The sequence below is a fragment of the Nannobrachium achirus genome, assembly GCF_963921795.1.
Source record: "Nannobrachium achirus genome assembly, chromosome: 20".
Classification (NCBI taxonomy): Eukaryota; Metazoa; Chordata; class Actinopteri; order Myctophiformes; family Myctophidae; genus Nannobrachium; species Nannobrachium achirus.
In genome coordinates, this window is record NC_137827.1 from 17,188,396 (window position 1) to 17,205,888 (window position 17,493).

The 17,493-nt window shown below is 44.3% G+C and overlaps 2 protein-coding genes across 2 annotated transcripts; one reads left to right on the forward strand and one right to left on the reverse strand.

Moving 5' to 3' along the window:
- Window positions 1-1,832: 1,832 nt before the first annotated feature.
- Window positions 1,833-2,435, forward strand: LOC308305751 (ras-related protein ORAB-1-like; the record flags this gene model as incomplete). The annotated part of the gene is made up of 1 exon (XM_080750608.1): window positions 1,833-2,435. One exon carries the CDS (start codon window positions 1,833-1,835, stop codon window positions 2,433-2,435), a length of 603 nt encoding a protein of 200 aa, XP_080606734.1.
- Window positions 2,436-5,678: 3,243 nt separating this feature from the next.
- On the reverse strand, window positions 5,679-14,610 carry LOC308305969 (solute carrier family 12 member 7-like; the record flags this gene model as incomplete). Its single annotated transcript, XM_080750868.1, has 2 exons — window positions 5,679-8,681; window positions 14,455-14,610. 2 exons carry the CDS (start codon window positions 14,608-14,610, stop codon window positions 5,679-5,681), a joined length of 3,159 nt encoding a protein of 1,052 aa, XP_080606994.1.
- Window positions 14,611-17,493: the final 2,883 nt, after the last annotated feature.

The window sequence follows — 17,493 nt, forward strand, 5'->3', positions numbered from 1 at the left end:
AGGTTCACTTCTCGTTTCCTGTCAAGTGATTTCTATTCTGCATTTTGGGTCCTTTCTGGGAGAAAGCCTGACAGGGTCCACAACAATGACAGACCAGTTTTGCTGTAGCTGTTGTCCTTTACCTGTATAAAATAATACATTATAACTGTTAACTGTATAAAATAATCCATTATAACTGTTAACTGTATACAATAATCCATTAGAACTCTTAGCTGTTTAAAATAATAGAATATAAATGCTGTTAACTGGTGGGATAGAATAGAAGGAAGCTGGCACAGATAAATAAGTCACACCCTGTGTTCTTTGGTGCATCATGTGAACTTTGAAAACACCAGGAAGAAAACACAGATACTTAAGTCAAGCTGTCATCCTAGGTTGATTAATTAGTTAATTAATCAATCAATTAATTATTGTCTCTAACTCTAGCAGTCATCAAGCTACCATGACAGCTGGGGTTCTTTTAAAAAGGACACCGCAATGAATGAACTATTCTGACTGATGCTCAGCCAAATGAGGAATGTCACTTGACAGCCACATGACACGACAATAGGTGAGGAATGTCACTTACAGCCAAATGGCAAATGGTATGTTTTGGTCGCATGTGAACGCTGAAGACATGAGGAAGTAAACTCACAGTCAGACTACTAAAGAAAACACGTTTAGCAGTAGCTGTCAATCTGTTTGAATGATAAAAGTTGTTTACCACAGGAGACGTGCTCAGCGAACATGAAGACTCGAGGGAGGGACGGATACTACTGGCGGCTTCTTCATATATTTGAGCGGTGCCAACCACTCCAATACGCGACTTTATGTGTTCTTACAGATGTCGTATGTCCCTTTCCTGTGACGTCATGGAGGTCTATCATCATCAGCAGCAGCACCGCTCCCTTCACACTGGTGTTATTTGTACTGTATATAGTACGTATGTTAACTTTAAGCACCCAATGCCTTTCCAATGGAAAATGAGTCTGGAGAGAAAGGAAGAGAGAACCCATTCAATCCCTCAGTATCTGAGGCCCATACGTGGTGTTCCATCCACACTGTTTCGTAGGAACAGTATTTCTAGTGTTATATATTATATGGATTAAAATTATTTGTTTTACAGCATGGCTTTGCAATCCAATCAAACCTTGTATGCACACGCAGCCACAAAAGTACTTCCATTAATAATCCTCTGAATTACGTCATATTGTAGTTTTAACAGAGCCGAACCAAAATAAGTTTGGCTCTAAAAGCGGAGTATGAATCAACCCTAATGATACAAAATAGATTTTTATTCAAAAGGTAAGAAAATATAATAAAAAATTCAAACCCAGTGTGAAGTGAACATTGCTTTTTATAAGTTCATTTCATTAAGCATCCCACGAAACTTGGCCAATGAACCAAGTGTGGGACATACATACATACAAACAAACAAACAGACAAAGCCAGATGTAGCAGCGGTTAGCACCACTCATAATAATTAAATATATATAAACTAGACTGCACTCTGTCGAGGTGCCAACATGCATCATGTGCACTCGCGGTATGGCCTACTTGTGCGCCAGCAGAGCATGCAAGTACTGCGATCTGTCCTGTTCGGTGAGCCTGTGAAAATCGGCATTGTTAGGCAGGCTTGGTAACAGTTTGTGAATGACATCGAACCAGAGCTCTGGCCAGCCAATATAAGGTGTAGAAGATGAGAGAGGCAGTGAAAGATATCATCTGTCTTTATCTGTGACAACCTTTACTACTTTGATAACAATAACACTGTATCGTTCTTGGTTACACAATACATTTAAAGGTTAATTTACGAAGAAAAACTAATATCTGTCTATCTTGTGTAGTCAACAATGAATTCCGATTATGACTATATATTCAAACTGCTGCTGATAGGTGATTCCGGTGTCGGAAAGTCTTGTCTCCTTCTCCGGTTTGCAGATGACATGTATACAGAGAACTATGTTAGTACCATCGGCGTGGACTTCAAAATCAGGACCATAGAGTTAGACGGAAAGAAAATCAAACTTCAGATCTGGGATACGGCCGGTCAGGAACGGTTCAAGACGATCACATCTAGTTACTACAGAGGAGCTGATGGCATCATCGTGGTTTATGATGTCACAGATCAGGAGTCGTTCAACAACGTGAATCAGTGGCTACATGAGATCGACCGCTACTCCAGTGACAATGTTAACAAGATGCTGGTAGGCAACAAATGCGACCTTACGGCCAAGAGAGTAGTGGAATATCTTAAGGCTAAGGAATTTGCTGACAAATTGGGGATTCCTTTTGTGGAGACCAGCACCAAACAAGGCACCAATGTAGAGCAAGCCCTAATGACCATGGCGGCTGAGATCAAGAAGAAAATGGGGTCCAAAGCCGCCACATCTGAGAAGTCCAACATCAAGATTCAGAGCAAGCCAATCAAAACTTCCAACGGTGGCTGTTGCTGAGCCACCCCCATGCTCAACCTATACCCAACACCCGTCTACTCTCGACTTACCACCATACCATGTTCCACGCAAGAGGCAAAGTAAGAAACTAAAGGAGAGAAGAGAGAGAGAGAGAGAGAGAGAGAGAGAGAGAGAGAGAGAGACAGACAGACAGACAGACAGACAGACAGACAGACAGACAGACAGACAGACACTTTTTTTTGTTTTTATTTTGCTTGATAACAGCATGACTTCAGCCTTGAATCAGGACTCAACTGTGAGAAGCTGTCTCAGCTACTACCACAGCTCCCAGTCTGGTGATGAGATGTCCTCCCTCCTCTCATAATCTCGCACGTGAAGGGCACACTGTACCTGACCAGCCCTTCCATGAGTACTGATGTCCAGCCAGTAGATCAGGGGTGTCCAAACTTTTTTCAAAGGGGGCCACATTAGAAAATATTAAAACACCCAAGGGCCGACTACATCTCCTGATATAATGTAAACAAAGGCCCATACATATCATCGTTGTCGGGTGAAAACCCCCCAAAAAAAAGAAAAGTTTGTTTTGCATTTATCATTTTAAAAATGATTTCACTAGTTTAAATTGCGAGGCATTGTGTGCTTGTAGATCTGCTGTTTTCACTACTTTTGTGCGACCGCCTTATACTCTGGGAGAATATTCTTGTTTGACAGTACTGGTGGGCTGTTTATAATAAAATGTAGGAATGAAGCAGAGGGCCGTATAAAATGTGTCCTCGGGGCCGCACTTTGGACACCCCTGCAGTAGATGATGTGCCCACAGAGGCCACCTAGCTCTGCAGTCACCCCCCAGACACAATCTGGCTAACCATCGTCAAATAAAAGGGACCGCCCACTCTGTTTTGTTCCTTTTCATTTGACGGACTTGCGTAGCATCAGAGTCTGTTCCTGAGAGATTACCCCAGACATGATCTCACCGCTAGAGGGAGACGATGCTGCCCTCTCATGCAGGATGTCGTTTATGTGCAGAAGCCCCTTTGCCTTTTCCAATTGTACCCGTTTATTTTCTGTAATTGTATAGTGATGTGCATAATTATCTGCACCCATTTTTTGTTCCAAATACAAATAATCTGGAGGCTGAGGAAACATTCATCTCTGTAGAGCAGAAGCTCTGCTGAGAGGACTTATTTGAGCGGAGAAATGTTGGTGCAACACCACCTCCAAGACATCTCCAAGTGTATATAATAATATACACACGATAATAATAAAATTGAGTGGTGCTTTTTACGAGTTCATTTCATTAAGCAAAGCTTGGCCAATGTGACCCTGGGCGTACAACAAACCTTTGGACAAATGGACAAAGCTAGACTTTGGATGTTGGAGCTTAGCTTTTTGAGGAGCACTGATCAATTCAATGAAAACTTTTCAGGAGCACCGCTCAAGAATATACAATATTACAGTAGGATACCAATTATGAAAAATACTAATTGCAAGTCACGAAGAATCCGCTGAAAACATAATCCCATTTTACCATTTATATTACTTATTGTGATGTCTAATTGGACATTATGTTGTCTAATCAGAGAAAAAAAGGTTAACAATGAATTATATATTGTGATGTCAAGCAAAGCATGACCATTGTGTCTAATTGAACATTGGACATTACAGCCCGGATAACATCACTCAATATAATAAATTGTAATATAATAAATATAACGGTAATTATGTGCCTCTGTGTTTCAAACATACTTATGTACATCTGTGCAGTAAGACAACTGGTATACAGTACACAGTATGTACATTTGTGCAAAAATAACCATGATCAGATGAATGGAAGACATATGGGAATATGAGGCAAGATCTATTTGTTGACTAGAGATAGAGAGTAATTACACTTATATGTTGATTGTTGATATACCTTTCATAGTTGTTGCTATATCACTGCAGAACCTCATATCACCATATTCAAACTTAAAATTAAATTAAATTTGAATCCTGATTCCTGAACAATATATATATATATATATATATAGGTCCTTACCCGTCGTTACCCGTCCTCCTTACCCGTTACCCTTTGAAAAATAAATAGTTAATATAAAAAAAATAAAGAATAGGTAGGCTAAAATGTCATGCAATGTTTCACCAATCAAGAGTTCAATCAAGGGTTAGGGTTAATCAATTATTATCTACTACTACTATTATCCTTGGTGTGCCCCTTCTTGGGAGGAGGAGATGCTCTTGAAGTTTAATATTTTTCCATCACTGGATATAGTTATAGTATGACATCACTAATGACATCGCTGGGTTTCTAACTATTATATGACATCATTGATGACATCACTGATGACATGACATCACTATCATCGATGACATCACTGATGACATCACTGGGTTTCTAACTATTATATGACATCATTGATGACATCACTGATGACATCATTGGGTTATAACCATTATTGACATCATCAATGACATCACTGATGACATCACTGGGTTTCCTAACTATTATATGACATCACTGAATTTTTCTTCTTTTTTTGTTGTTGTAAAAATGTAAAATGAAAATACACAGCTTCCCACACCCTGGGCCTCTGGACTGAGTCTGGAGGACAAGGCTCAGAAATTTTAAATATTCTTCTTATAATAACTAAAAATAAACGCAAGGCATCCGGGCGGCCTAGAGGTTAGAGGTAAAACCCTTGCTCAGCACCGCAGAGGCCTTAAAAAGAGGGAAAGGTGGGAAGTTTCACAGCATACATTTGATTACAACCGGTTTCATTTCTACTTTTTATACGTAACTACAGTACTGATGTGGTCATCTTTGTAATTTTCGCCGCAACGTTTGTTCATCCAAGTGATAAAAAAATATGTTTTTCTCTATTTTCGTGCTGTCCTGGGGTGTTGTTGCACTATAAATAAATAAAAACTGAACTGAACTGATTTTTGGAGAATGAGCAGTGAGGAATTTACTGAATTGTGGAATGTTTCAGACTTAAGAGACTTTTCCAGACCAATTGTGTTAAATGCGATTAGAATTTAATATCGAACATTATTGACAGACGTCCTTGCATCTCCCGTTAGCCCTTGTTTGACGTGATCTGCAGCACGTATCAAATGTGTCATTTAGATGCGATTTGCATCTAAATAAGTATTAAACATAATACAGTATGTGTAACAATGTTCCATTATACTACTCTCTCCTTGATCTCCTTGTTGGTGGTGGTGGCGGTGACTGCGACCACTCTATTGATGAACGCGACTGATCTGAGCATTCGGTTTCTTTTCCTAAGAGTAAATGGTAACGACCTCACGACCGCCACCGCGAACCAAGAGGACCTGGTTGAGGCCCTCTAACAGGACCTCCAGGAACTCCATGTAGTTTGCATCACCTTCTCTGTCCTTGGGTGGCCCGGGCATGTTGAGCAGGACCAGATGAGCTCCCTGGGATTTACTGACGACCAGCTGATTCAGCCTTTCCGCTGAGTGCATCCAACAAACATTTTTCTGGTTTGGTGTCTGGTTGAGGTCAGGTAGATCACCGTTGCCGTTGGGCTTGCGGTGGCGCTTCTCCTTTACGTGAACCTGATCAGGAGTGGTTGTTCCCTTGTTGTTGGGCATGGCGTGAGACCCTGTGTTTCGGTCATGGATCAGCTGGGCCTCTCTCTCCTGCTCTGTCTTGGACAGATGCATCTTATTGAGCATCTGAGACCTTGCCTCCATCACGAGTGTCTTATCATAGGTGAAGGCTGAGATGTCACTGTCTGGCATTTCCACCACCTCCACTTGTGTGTCCAGCCGGAGTTGGTAGAGGAACATCTCTAGGTCCTTCTTCATTTGGATTGAGTTGTCATTCAACTGGGCCACAGTGAAGACACGTATCTTGCACTTCCTCCACACCTTGTGCTGTCGAAGCAGGAAGGGAATCAGGATCATCATCCCTCCATCGTGAACCACCCACCACACATCGATGGTACCTTCCCCCATGCGGTCCTGGTTGGTAGGGAAACTGTCCACGTTCTTGGCTACAAGCAAGGCCTGTTGGGCTGCTGTGGTCTCACGCACCGTTTCTATGAAGTTCTTCCAGGACTGTCGGCTATTGGACTGCCTCCAGGTGGCAGGCCAGGCCATCAAGATGGAGTTGGGTTTCATCCCTCCCAGCCCGGCCAGCTGGATGAGGTGAGAGAAGCCTTCTCGTATATTGGAGGACACAACAACGTGGCAGAAACCCTTGGTACATTCTGCTGTCATGGATGACTTGATGTTCTGCTCAACTGTCTTGGACTCAGTGTACTTCTTGAGATAAGTTCCTTTCAGGACATTGCCCACTATAATCAGGCCTTTCCCTGCCTTCAACTGAGTGGTAAAGGACAGCAAGCGAGGATGTTTCACCTTAAGTTCTGTGTCCATGTTAAGTAGAACCAACAACTGAGGCCGCCAGTTTTTGGCATGTGGTGGCGACTCCTCAAGGTTTCTAAGAGCATAGCGTGCAGCATTAAGAGACATACCTCTGATCCCATCTCCCCACTCCGTCTCTGCCCCTCTGTATTCAATGTACTTGTAGATGCAGCCAGCAATGCCCATGGCTATGATAGCGTAGACCCAAGATGAAATGAACATGATTGCAAGACACAAACTCATACCAAGGAAGGACAGGGCCCAGTGGTAGTAATTGAAGCGCGGTCTCCAGTTGGGAGTGCGGAGCAGGGTCTGAATAGCACAGGCCAGGTTGACAAACATGTAACACATGAGGAAGAACATGGAGGTGATGGGAGCCACAACGTCCAGGGAGGCGATGAGGATGCCGACCTCACAGATTCCTGCAGTCAACAGCAGTGCCCAGGTAGGCTCTCCATTAGCTTTACCATGGCCAAATACTTGTAGGAAAGGTATTATGCCATCTCGAGCAATGGCCTGCAGCAGACGTGGGGCTCCGGTCAAACTTTGAAGTGCTGCCCCACAGCAGGAGAAAAAGGAGCCAATCACGATTACCCAAGGCGAGGGCCAGGACAGTGTGCCAATCACAAGGTTCCCTTTCACAGACTCGCCAAACTTGTCTTGGAGCACAACACCCTCAATGCAGGCGCCAAACAGTACAACACAGCTGACATAGATGCTGGAGGTAGTGGCGATAGCCAGGAGTGTTCCAATGGGGATGGACTTCTGGGCGTCTCGTAGGTCCCCTGACCGGTTGGAACCAGCCATGATACCTGTGACGGAGGGGAAGTAGATACCGACCAGAAGGGTGAAGTAGGTGGCGATATCGTTTACCACGTATGGCTTGTAGATGTCCTTGGAGTTATCAGCTACCGGGTTAGACACCAGTCGCTTGTTTTCTATGAGCATGCCCAGTGGACCATAGTTTGGCCACATGTTCTCTGAGATGACCCCGCTGGTCAGCCCAGGGATCCCCTGGAGCGAGGTCACTTTGTTGACACGGAAGTACTCATCACATGTGCTGAGCTCTGGCCCTGAGCAGAACAGCTTCCACAGCTCCGTGGGGACCTCTGTGTTGTTGATGATTTTCGTCTTGTTACACTCATATGTTACGTTATGGTTCTGCAATGTGCGATTCCCCAACAGGCAAACAGGGAAGTCAGGAGGCTCAAAGGCAGACTTAATGACACCGGCATAGATAGCCAAGATGGAAACGATGACACAGGTAAGGAAGACCAAGGCCAGTTTGTTTACGTACTTCATGCCGACAAAAACAACCAGGGTCAAGAATGCCAAAAAACACGTGCCATAAAAACGCATGTTATTCAACAAGGCACCCACCTCGTCCTCCAAACTCTCAGCCCAAAAGATGGCCGCCTTAGGCTCCATGTAGATCAGCAAAACTTCTATAATACCCAATATGTACATAGCACCAGCAAAGGTTGTTCCCAGGTAGAAACAGAGGCCCACAGCTCCACCAAACTCTGGACCCAGAGATCTGGAGATCATATAGTAGGAGCCTCCAGCCGGTACCATGCCATTAGTAGCAATTGCACTCATGGATACTGCAGTCAAGAGGGTACAGAGGCAACAAATGCACACCATGACCAGAGACTCCACGATGCCTGCTGTGCCAACAATCCAGGGGAGACGCAAGAAGAGAATAACCCCCAGGATGTTCTGAAGGCAGGGCAGGTAGACACCCATGAAGGTGCCCATTTGAGGTTTCTTGACAGTTTTCTTTTTGTTTCCCTCATTTTCATCAGCCTCCTCATGTTCCTGAGCCCCCTGTGTTAGATTGGTGTAGGATGACAATTTATTGAGAGATGAAACCAGTAGAGGTTTGCTGTCAATCTCTTCTCCGAAGATGGTCAGGTTATTGACATCATAGTTGTTTCCCGTTTCATTTGTGTTGTTTGTGCTGCTGCGTTCACTGATCGGCACGACAACAAAGTTCTCGCCCATATCCCCTGTGTCTCCCTCTGTGTCTCGGCCATTTATCGCACTCATTTCTAGGGAAAAAACAGGCACAGCAGTTAAGCACTTGGTGGTACGCAAACATGAAAACGTCTATCTGGCTCCTCGCTCCTCTCGATGCAACTTTCTGGTTAATTTCTTATTATCATTATTTCAGTTCTTCAACGCATTGTTGTATATAAGCTAACCTGAGCTCTGGTCTGACGCCACACACGTTGCCATGCATGTTTAACCATGTCGATTTGTGCAGGAAGATCATCCATGAGTATCCGGAATTTGGCATTGGACAATAGCACATTTCTCTCTCACATATATAGCACTGGATCCACTGAATTTCCATGTGAACAGTTATTAGTGTGGTTGCCCTACAGGGCATCCAGACTATAGTTCTTTATTAGTGTGTTTGCTATAGGCAACACAATATTCTTCTAGGTCTGAGAACTTCTAGGCCAGCAAAACTGAACCTGTTTTTGAGCGGTTCTAACCGCTCTTACGTCTAGCTTTGTGTGTATGTCCCCATGTATGCAGTGTATGCAGTACGAGACTAACGTCACACAAGACTAATAGAAAGTATATGCAGAGTCCGACATCACCACAGCTGATGTCACGGACAGAACGGCCCATAAAAGGAGATATGCACGTGTGTTGTGTTTGATACCATGCACAGGTGTGATTTTTGAGCGGTGCAAACCGCTCCTATAAGTGGCTGTGCGTGTGTCCGTAGCCTTTTTCCTCAGCGTTTTGCCATAGTAAAATGTGTGTGCGTAGCATCATGTTTGTCTAGTGATGTCATATGTCGTATGTCTGTAGCCTTTCTCAGCGTTTTGCCATAGCAAAATGTGTGTGTGTATCATAGCCTGTACATCCTAGACTTAAATCCTAGACTGAAGATGTTATGCAAGCACGACAAGCGCTCACTTCACATTGGGTGTGATTTTTGTTAACCTTTTAACTGAAGTTTGTGCCCACTCCTCCCGTTTTATTATGTCACGTGAAAATTGACCAATCATGGAGATTGGCCCATTTATCGTCTGGTTGGCTGTAATGTCACGTGAAGGCAAGCTCACCAATCCGCAATCCTCAAGATCTTTGGATATTTGCCCGTTTATGCCCATCTGATTGGCTACGGGCATAGACGGCCCCTCTCATGGCCCTTATATATCCCTCGATATTATGACATCACCCTTTTCCCCTCTTTGGCTTGTAGCCCATGATTGGCTATGGACATAAACACAGACTAATTTATGTATGGCCAGTATGGCCTACTTATGCGCCAGCAGTGAGCGCCTTGTGATTTATATCAGGCCGCACTTGTTGATGGTGACGTCATCAAGAATGCTGGTCCCTCATTGGCTGTTGATGTTGATGATGGTGACGTCACCACCCAGTTGATGATGTCACTCTGTGTTATTTCAATGGTTTTCCCTTTGGATGACCAAAACACAGACACAGACATAGATTTGGCTAATGTATAGATTTGAGTCGAGTTGTTTCCTGGTTAGTAGTTAGGCTATACAGTAGGAACAGTATAGATAGCTTTGGGAAATTGTAATTGATAGTAATGTCAATAGTAATTCCAGTACAAAGGGAAATAAATCAATAGCCGCAAATTAACTGAAAATGTATGTTGCTGTAAGTGATCTCTCCCCCTTTTAAATAAGTGAAATAGCTTAATATTCCCCTAGCATTCATTGCTATAGTAGTAATCAATTGCAGGCCGCATGGCTCTCCCGCTCATTTTCAGGTTGAGATGCCAATATCATCCAATCAGGAGAGAGAACATATACGATACAGGATATCCAAATCTCTGCAATGTTAATTTGTAAAATCCGTGTTTAACCCAAACCCTGGCCCATTCCCCTCCGCCAGTCTTTACCAGATGAAGTCTGTCTTGTATGGAGCACAGAGAGCCCTGGAGACACGATCACCAAATCCGGGATCTCCTCACTTATCGAAGTCTCTAATACAACTAAAGTGAAATTGTTTACATGTTTGGCTATGTAAATAAGTCAAATTACAACAAAAGAAATCTCGCCAACTCTATTGGTAGCTCGTCCAACTGTGACCTTCTCCAATGGCACCTTCTTTCCAGCTGTGAAAAATGTCTTTCATTTTTCTTTTTAATAAATAAAAGTGTGTCCATGCTACCCTTTTCTACGGCATAGATACTTCATATATAACTGATGTCGCAGGCTGGCCACGAAATCCACATGAAACCTTGTCATTCCCACATAGATCTTAATCCAAATGACCAGATGTTTTCTATCCCCGTTCATTTGTATTCATCAATCAATGTAATGGATACTTGTAAGCCCCTTCTGCCATCTGGGGCAAAAGAATATATACCGTGGCAAGACATGGAGATAAAAAAGGAACTCAGCATCGTATGTGCTATGGCACCACAACACATATTTTAATTTACCATGCACTCATTTGATTGAGTAAAAAAATAGTAATACAGACTCTACTCAGACTCTCTGTAATGAAGATCTACTGGCTTCCCTGACACCCACGTCCATAAGGGTATACAGTAGACAGTAGACAGTAGACAGTATAGACAGTAGGCAGTAGACACTGACATCATAGATTACTGATGTAACAGGCTGGTTACATCCAAGAGAAGCCAGCCACACTGTTTCTATGTGGATCTTCAGATCCACATCATTTCCTGGTTATTTTCCTAAGAGTAGATGGTAATAACCTCACGACCACCTCCGCGGACCAAAAGGACTCTGTTGAGGCCCTCTAGAAGAACCTCCAGGAACTCCATGTAGTTTGCGTCACCTTCTCTGTCCTTAGGTGGCCCGGGCATGTTGAGCAGGACCAGATGAGCTCCCTGGGACTTATTTACAACCACCTGGTTCAGCTTCACAGCCGTGTGCATCCTGCGGACATTTTTCTGGTTTGGTTTGTGGTTGAATAAGTCGCATACAGGCACGGTGGTATTGGACTCACGGTTACGATGGCACTTATCCTTGGTCCAGGTCATGTGGACCCGCTCAGGCGTAGTCTTGGCCTTGTCGTGGCGTGACGCCAGAGGCGCTGTGCTCCTGTCATGGATTAACTGGGCCTCTCTCCCCCGCTCTGCCCTGGACAGCTGCGTAATTTTGAGCATCTGAGACCGTTGTTCCATCTCAAGTGTCTTCTCATAGGTGAAGGCTGAGATGTCATTGTCGTGCATCTCCATCACCTCTACCTCTGCCTCCAGTCGGAGGTGGTAGAGGAAGATCTGGAGGTCCTTCTTCATTTGAATGGAGTTGTCGTCCATCTGGGCAACGGTGAAGACACGCATTTTGCACTTCCTCCACACCTTGTGCTGTCGGAGCAGGAAGGGCAACAGCATCAGCATCCCTCCATCGTGAACCACCCACCACACATCAATGGTACCCTCCCCAAGACGCTCTTGGTTGGTTGGGAAACTGTCCACGTTCTTGGCTACGAGCAAGGCCTGATGAGCCGCTGTGGTCTCACGTACGGTCTCTATGAAGTTCTTCCAGGACTGTGAGTGGTTGGGCTGCTTCCAGGTGTCGGGCCATGCCATCAGCACCGAGTTGTGCTTCATACCTCCCAACCCGGCAGACTGGATGAGGAGGGAGAAGCCGTCCCGCAGGTTGGAGGACACCACAACGTGCCTGAAACCTTTGGTATGTTCTGCTGTCATGGATGACTTGATGTTCTGCTCAGCCTTCTTGGCCTCTGTTTCCTTCTTGAGATAGGTTCCTTTCAGGACACTCCCCACTATAGTCAGGCCTTTCCCTGCCTTCAACTGAGTGGTAAAGGACAGCAGGCGAGGGTGTTTCACATCCAATTCTGAGTCCAAGTTAAGTAGCACCAACAACTGAGGTCGCCAGTTTTTGATATGTGGTGGTGACTCCTCAAGGCAAATAAGAGCATAGTGTGCAGCATTAAGAGACAAACTTCTGATCCCATCTCCCCACTCCTTCTCTGCCCCTCTGTATTCAATGTACTTGTAGATGAAGCCAGCGATGACCATGGCTATGATAGCATAGGACCACGAGGACATAAACATGATTGCAAGACACAAGCTCATACCAAGGAAGGACAGGGCCCAGTGGTAGTATTTGAAGCGTGGTCTCCAGTTGGGCGTGCGGAGCAGGGTCTGAAGAGCACAGGCCAGGTTGACAAACAAGTAACATATTAGGGTGAACATGCCGAGGATGGGAGCCACAGCATCCACGGACGCAATGAGGATGCCTATCTCACAGATTCCTACAGTCAACAGCAGTGCCCAGGTGGGCTCTCCATTAGCTTTGCCATGGCCAAACACCCGCAGGAATGGTATGATGCCATCTCGTGCCATGGCCTGCAGCAGACGTGGAGCTCCGATTAAATTCTGAAGTGCCGCCCCACAGCTGGCGAAAAAGGAGCCAAACACAATCACCCATGGAGAGGGCCAGGACAGTGTAGCAATCACAAGGTTCCTTTTCACGGATTCACCATACTTATCTCGGAGCACAACGCCCTCAATGCAGGAACTAAACAGCACAACACAGATAAGATAGATGCTGGATGTGGTGGCGACAGCCAGGAGGGTTCCAATGGGGATGGACTTCTGGGCGTCTTTCAGATCCCCTGATCGGTTGGAACCAGCTGTGATACCTGTGACAGAGGGGAAGTAGATACCGACCAGCAGGGTGAAGTAGGTGACAATATCGTTTACCACGTATGGCCTGTAGATGTCCTTAGATTTATCATCTACTGGGTTAGACGGCAGGCTCCTTTTTTCTATGAGCATGCCCAGTGGACCGTAGCTTGGCCACATGTTCTCTGAGATGACCCCACTGGTCAGCCCTGGGATCCCCTGTAGCGAGGTCACTTTGTTGACATTGAAGTAATCATCACAGTTGGCGTTGAGCTCCGACCCTGAACAGAACTGTTTCCACAGCTCCGTGGTGACTGTCTCATTGTTGATGATCTCTGTCTTTTTACACTTGTCAAAGTTACGGTTCTGCAATGTGCGATTACCCAACAGACAAACAGGGAAGTCAGGAGGCTCAAATGCAGACTTGATGGCGCCAGTGAAAATAGACAAGATTGATAAAATAACACAGGCAAGAAAGACCAATGCAAGTTTGTTCACGTACTTCACGCCAATAAATGCAACCAGTGCCATTAATGTCAAAGAACAGGTGCCATAAACACGCATGTTATCCATCAAGGAGAAGATGGCTGCCTTAGGAACTATGTAAGTCAGCAAAACCTCTATAGAACCCAATATGGATAAAGCAGCACCAAATGTTGTTGCCAGGTAGAAACAGAGCCCCACAGCCCCACCAAACTCTGGACCCAGAGATCTGGAGATCATATAATAGGAGCCTCCAGCTGGTACCACGCCATTAGTAGCAATTGCACTCATGGATATGGTCGTCAAGAAGGTACAAAGGCAGCACATGCACACTATGACCAGAGTCTGAATGACGCCCGCTGTGCCTATAACCCAGGGGAGACGCAGGAAGAGCATGACTCCGAGGATGTTCTGGAGGCAGGGCAGGTAGACACCCATGATGGTCCCCATTTGAGGGCTATTGACAATATTCTTTTTGTGTCCTCTATCTTCATCAGTCTCCTTATGTTCCTCATCCCCCTCGGTTATGTTTGCCAGTTTATTTAGAGAGTGAGCTGAAACCACGGGGTTGCTGTCCATTTCCTCCTCGAAGAGAGCCATGTTCTTGCCGTCATAGTTGTTACCCATGTCAGTATCAGTGTTGTTGATAATGGGGTTGCATTCATCGATCGGTATGACCACAGTCTCGCTCATATTCCCATTATCTTCCTGGCACGTCATCGCTCTTTGTAGGGCAAAAGCAGGGACTACAGTAACACTGCGGTCCAAAGACCTATAAACTGCTGGTAAGCAAAGATTATGCCTTCACTTTTTATATAGGCTGCACTGAGATCTGTTCTGATGTCACAGAACACAAACTGTTGCCATGCACCTGACCATGATTGATCTTTTGCATTCTATAGTTAGAGATAGATGTTCTCATCTGCATACACTTTTCTCTTACATAATGTCACTGGATCAATTGAAGGTTGTGTCTGCTTTACAGTTTTATGCTAACAGCAAGCTAACACTTAATGGTACATGCTGGGGTTGCCAAGCTTCCCTTGAAATATGTAAGGAATTGTATTGTTGAGATGTTTTTGCCCCTGTCCATCTGTCCTTGTGTGTGTGTCTGTCTGTGAGCAGATAATCTCCTGTTGGACCAATCGTGCCAGACTGTGTGTGGACAGTTCCCTGGAGACCAGAGCAGAACCTTTGCCCCAAACTTTTCACATCGCCCTGTTATAACACCACCAGAAGGCTAATTCTGGCTAAACACGTTTCTTGACATGACTGCTACAGATTTTGTCCAGACTTAATGCAAATCACTACACATTATCTCTATAGTGATGTGATCAAAACAGATCTGTCAGATTTTGCATATTCCATCCTGATTGGCTAAGATTGGCTTCTAAAGTTTGCAGGAGTGGGAAGTTTTTTTTACAAAATGCCTCAAACCATGAACACACACAAACACAAACTTTGCACACACATTCCCACTAAGCCAATTAAGGAAGAACCTCCATCCCAAATTTCTCAAATCTCCTCATGTAGCACTACATCCCACTTCATGTTTTGGCCTATAATTCCTTGGATCATGGCGCAATTTATAAGCCCTGTTTGTGCCAGATTACATTTTCTGCCATAGTGCGTAGTTCCCCTTCTACTCCTACACATTCTGTCAAACTTCTTTTGATGAAAAAACTAAATAATAATAATAATCTGAACACTCTTATAACTAATCAATGTCTTAATTCATGAATAAGTAGGATAGGCATTCACAAGCTTTCAGCTTCAGCCTATTCCTTTTGATCACCTGTAACAATGCTCATATGAATGTATGACCTATTATATTATTATTATTATTATTATTATGTGATGATCAAATAAACTAAACTAAACTAAACTCACACACATTTTTCAGATCCCGTTACAAGTGACCAAAGTTGGGTAGACAACCCAGCCTGGTGGAGACCTGGAGCACAGCACACTTTTCAAGTTTGGAAACTAAAATAGTGTCCCTCATTGTCTCCATACTTGGACTGCTTTTTTTCTGTGTGCACCAAATAGTTTTTGCCCAAAATAGCTGACTGGCTCTTTTTGTCTATGTCTTCAGACAGTGAGTCTGAAGAAGGTCATCGGCCTAAAATGTTAGTTACTCTGCTTAAATCAAAGATTCATCTATGGGAGCATACAGTGTGCGGTTTTACTTTGGCCTACGCCTCAAAAATATGCAAAACATTACGTGCCTTGAGGCCACAGTAACCTTGATGCCTCACCCACGTCCCACACTGCTGATTGTACGGTTTTCTCCTCTACCTCTCCCCTCTAGTAGTGTTGGCCTTCAATGAGATTCTCCCCCTCCTACCTAAACGAAACTTCAAATTAATCCAGTGGGTAACCGGAACTATGGGTACACTACAGCAACCTAGTCAGTCCCTTTTTTCACAGCGGAATGCTTGGTACAAGTGGCCGCCTGGCCGGGCAGCCCATGACTTGGTGCGAGAACAGTCAGCACCAGCAAGAACAGATAAAACGACGGAGGCGTGCTGTCTGAAGCGGACGATAGGCAACGCCGAGCAAGCTCAGGTGAGCGAGTCGCCCTCTCGAATGTTGCTCCCCCCGAGTCTCGGTACCTCAGGGGTCATCAATATGTCCGTACACACAGACAAATGTGTACATTCTCTCAGCCCTCTGCATCAGAGTCACTTGATGAAAATAAGAAAGCTTGATACCCTTGTGGACCCTTGCAGGTCTATTTGGTTTCATTTCTAGTTACAGACCTGTTAGCTATTTATGTGTTTCTGGTCATATTATTTGTCCACTCATTTTGTGTGTCTGTGGCAAAAAAGAAATATATATTTTTACAAAAATGTCCACCATACAAGCCAACATGACGATGACCGCAGCTCGAGATGTTAAACGAGGCCTATGTTCTGGTGGCCAGAAATACCTGGTGGGATATCCGATATCCGACCGTTCCAAGGTCATCAGATTTGACTGCCCGGGTATAATAATGTTGTAGCTTTCTTTTTTTCTTCTTTTTTTTTAATGTTTTTTATCCCACGATTTTTGCAACCCATTTTTCTCACCCGGTGACTACCTAACCTGTAGTCCTGGTTTCCGCTCTCCCCCTGCCGCGCCAGGGGACATTGGGGAGCACCCGGCTGGCTAGGGGGAGGTAGTATAGAAACCAGGACTACTGCATATTTTAGGGGGGGGGCGTCCTTGGGCGCAAGGAGACATGTTGTAGCTTTCATCGAGAGACTCTGATGTTTAGGCCGAGGGCTGAGAGAATGCATGAACAGATATTAGTCATTTGCAAATACCAATAAATCATTTGCTTTTCATAACATAAATTATAAAGCTTAATTATGTATTTATTTCACAGATAGTTGTATGAAAAAAAATAAAATAAATAAATAATAATATATATATATATATATATATATATATATATATGTCAACAGCTTTCCCGCAATGGTATTTGGTCTTTGTGCCCTGGGCACTGCCCTCAAAAAATGTACAAAACTAATCTCTCAAGAACAGATGAAGTGCTGCGAAAAGGAACAAAACAGAGAGGGCGCTGTTTTTTCACTACAAACCATAAATGCAACGTGACAA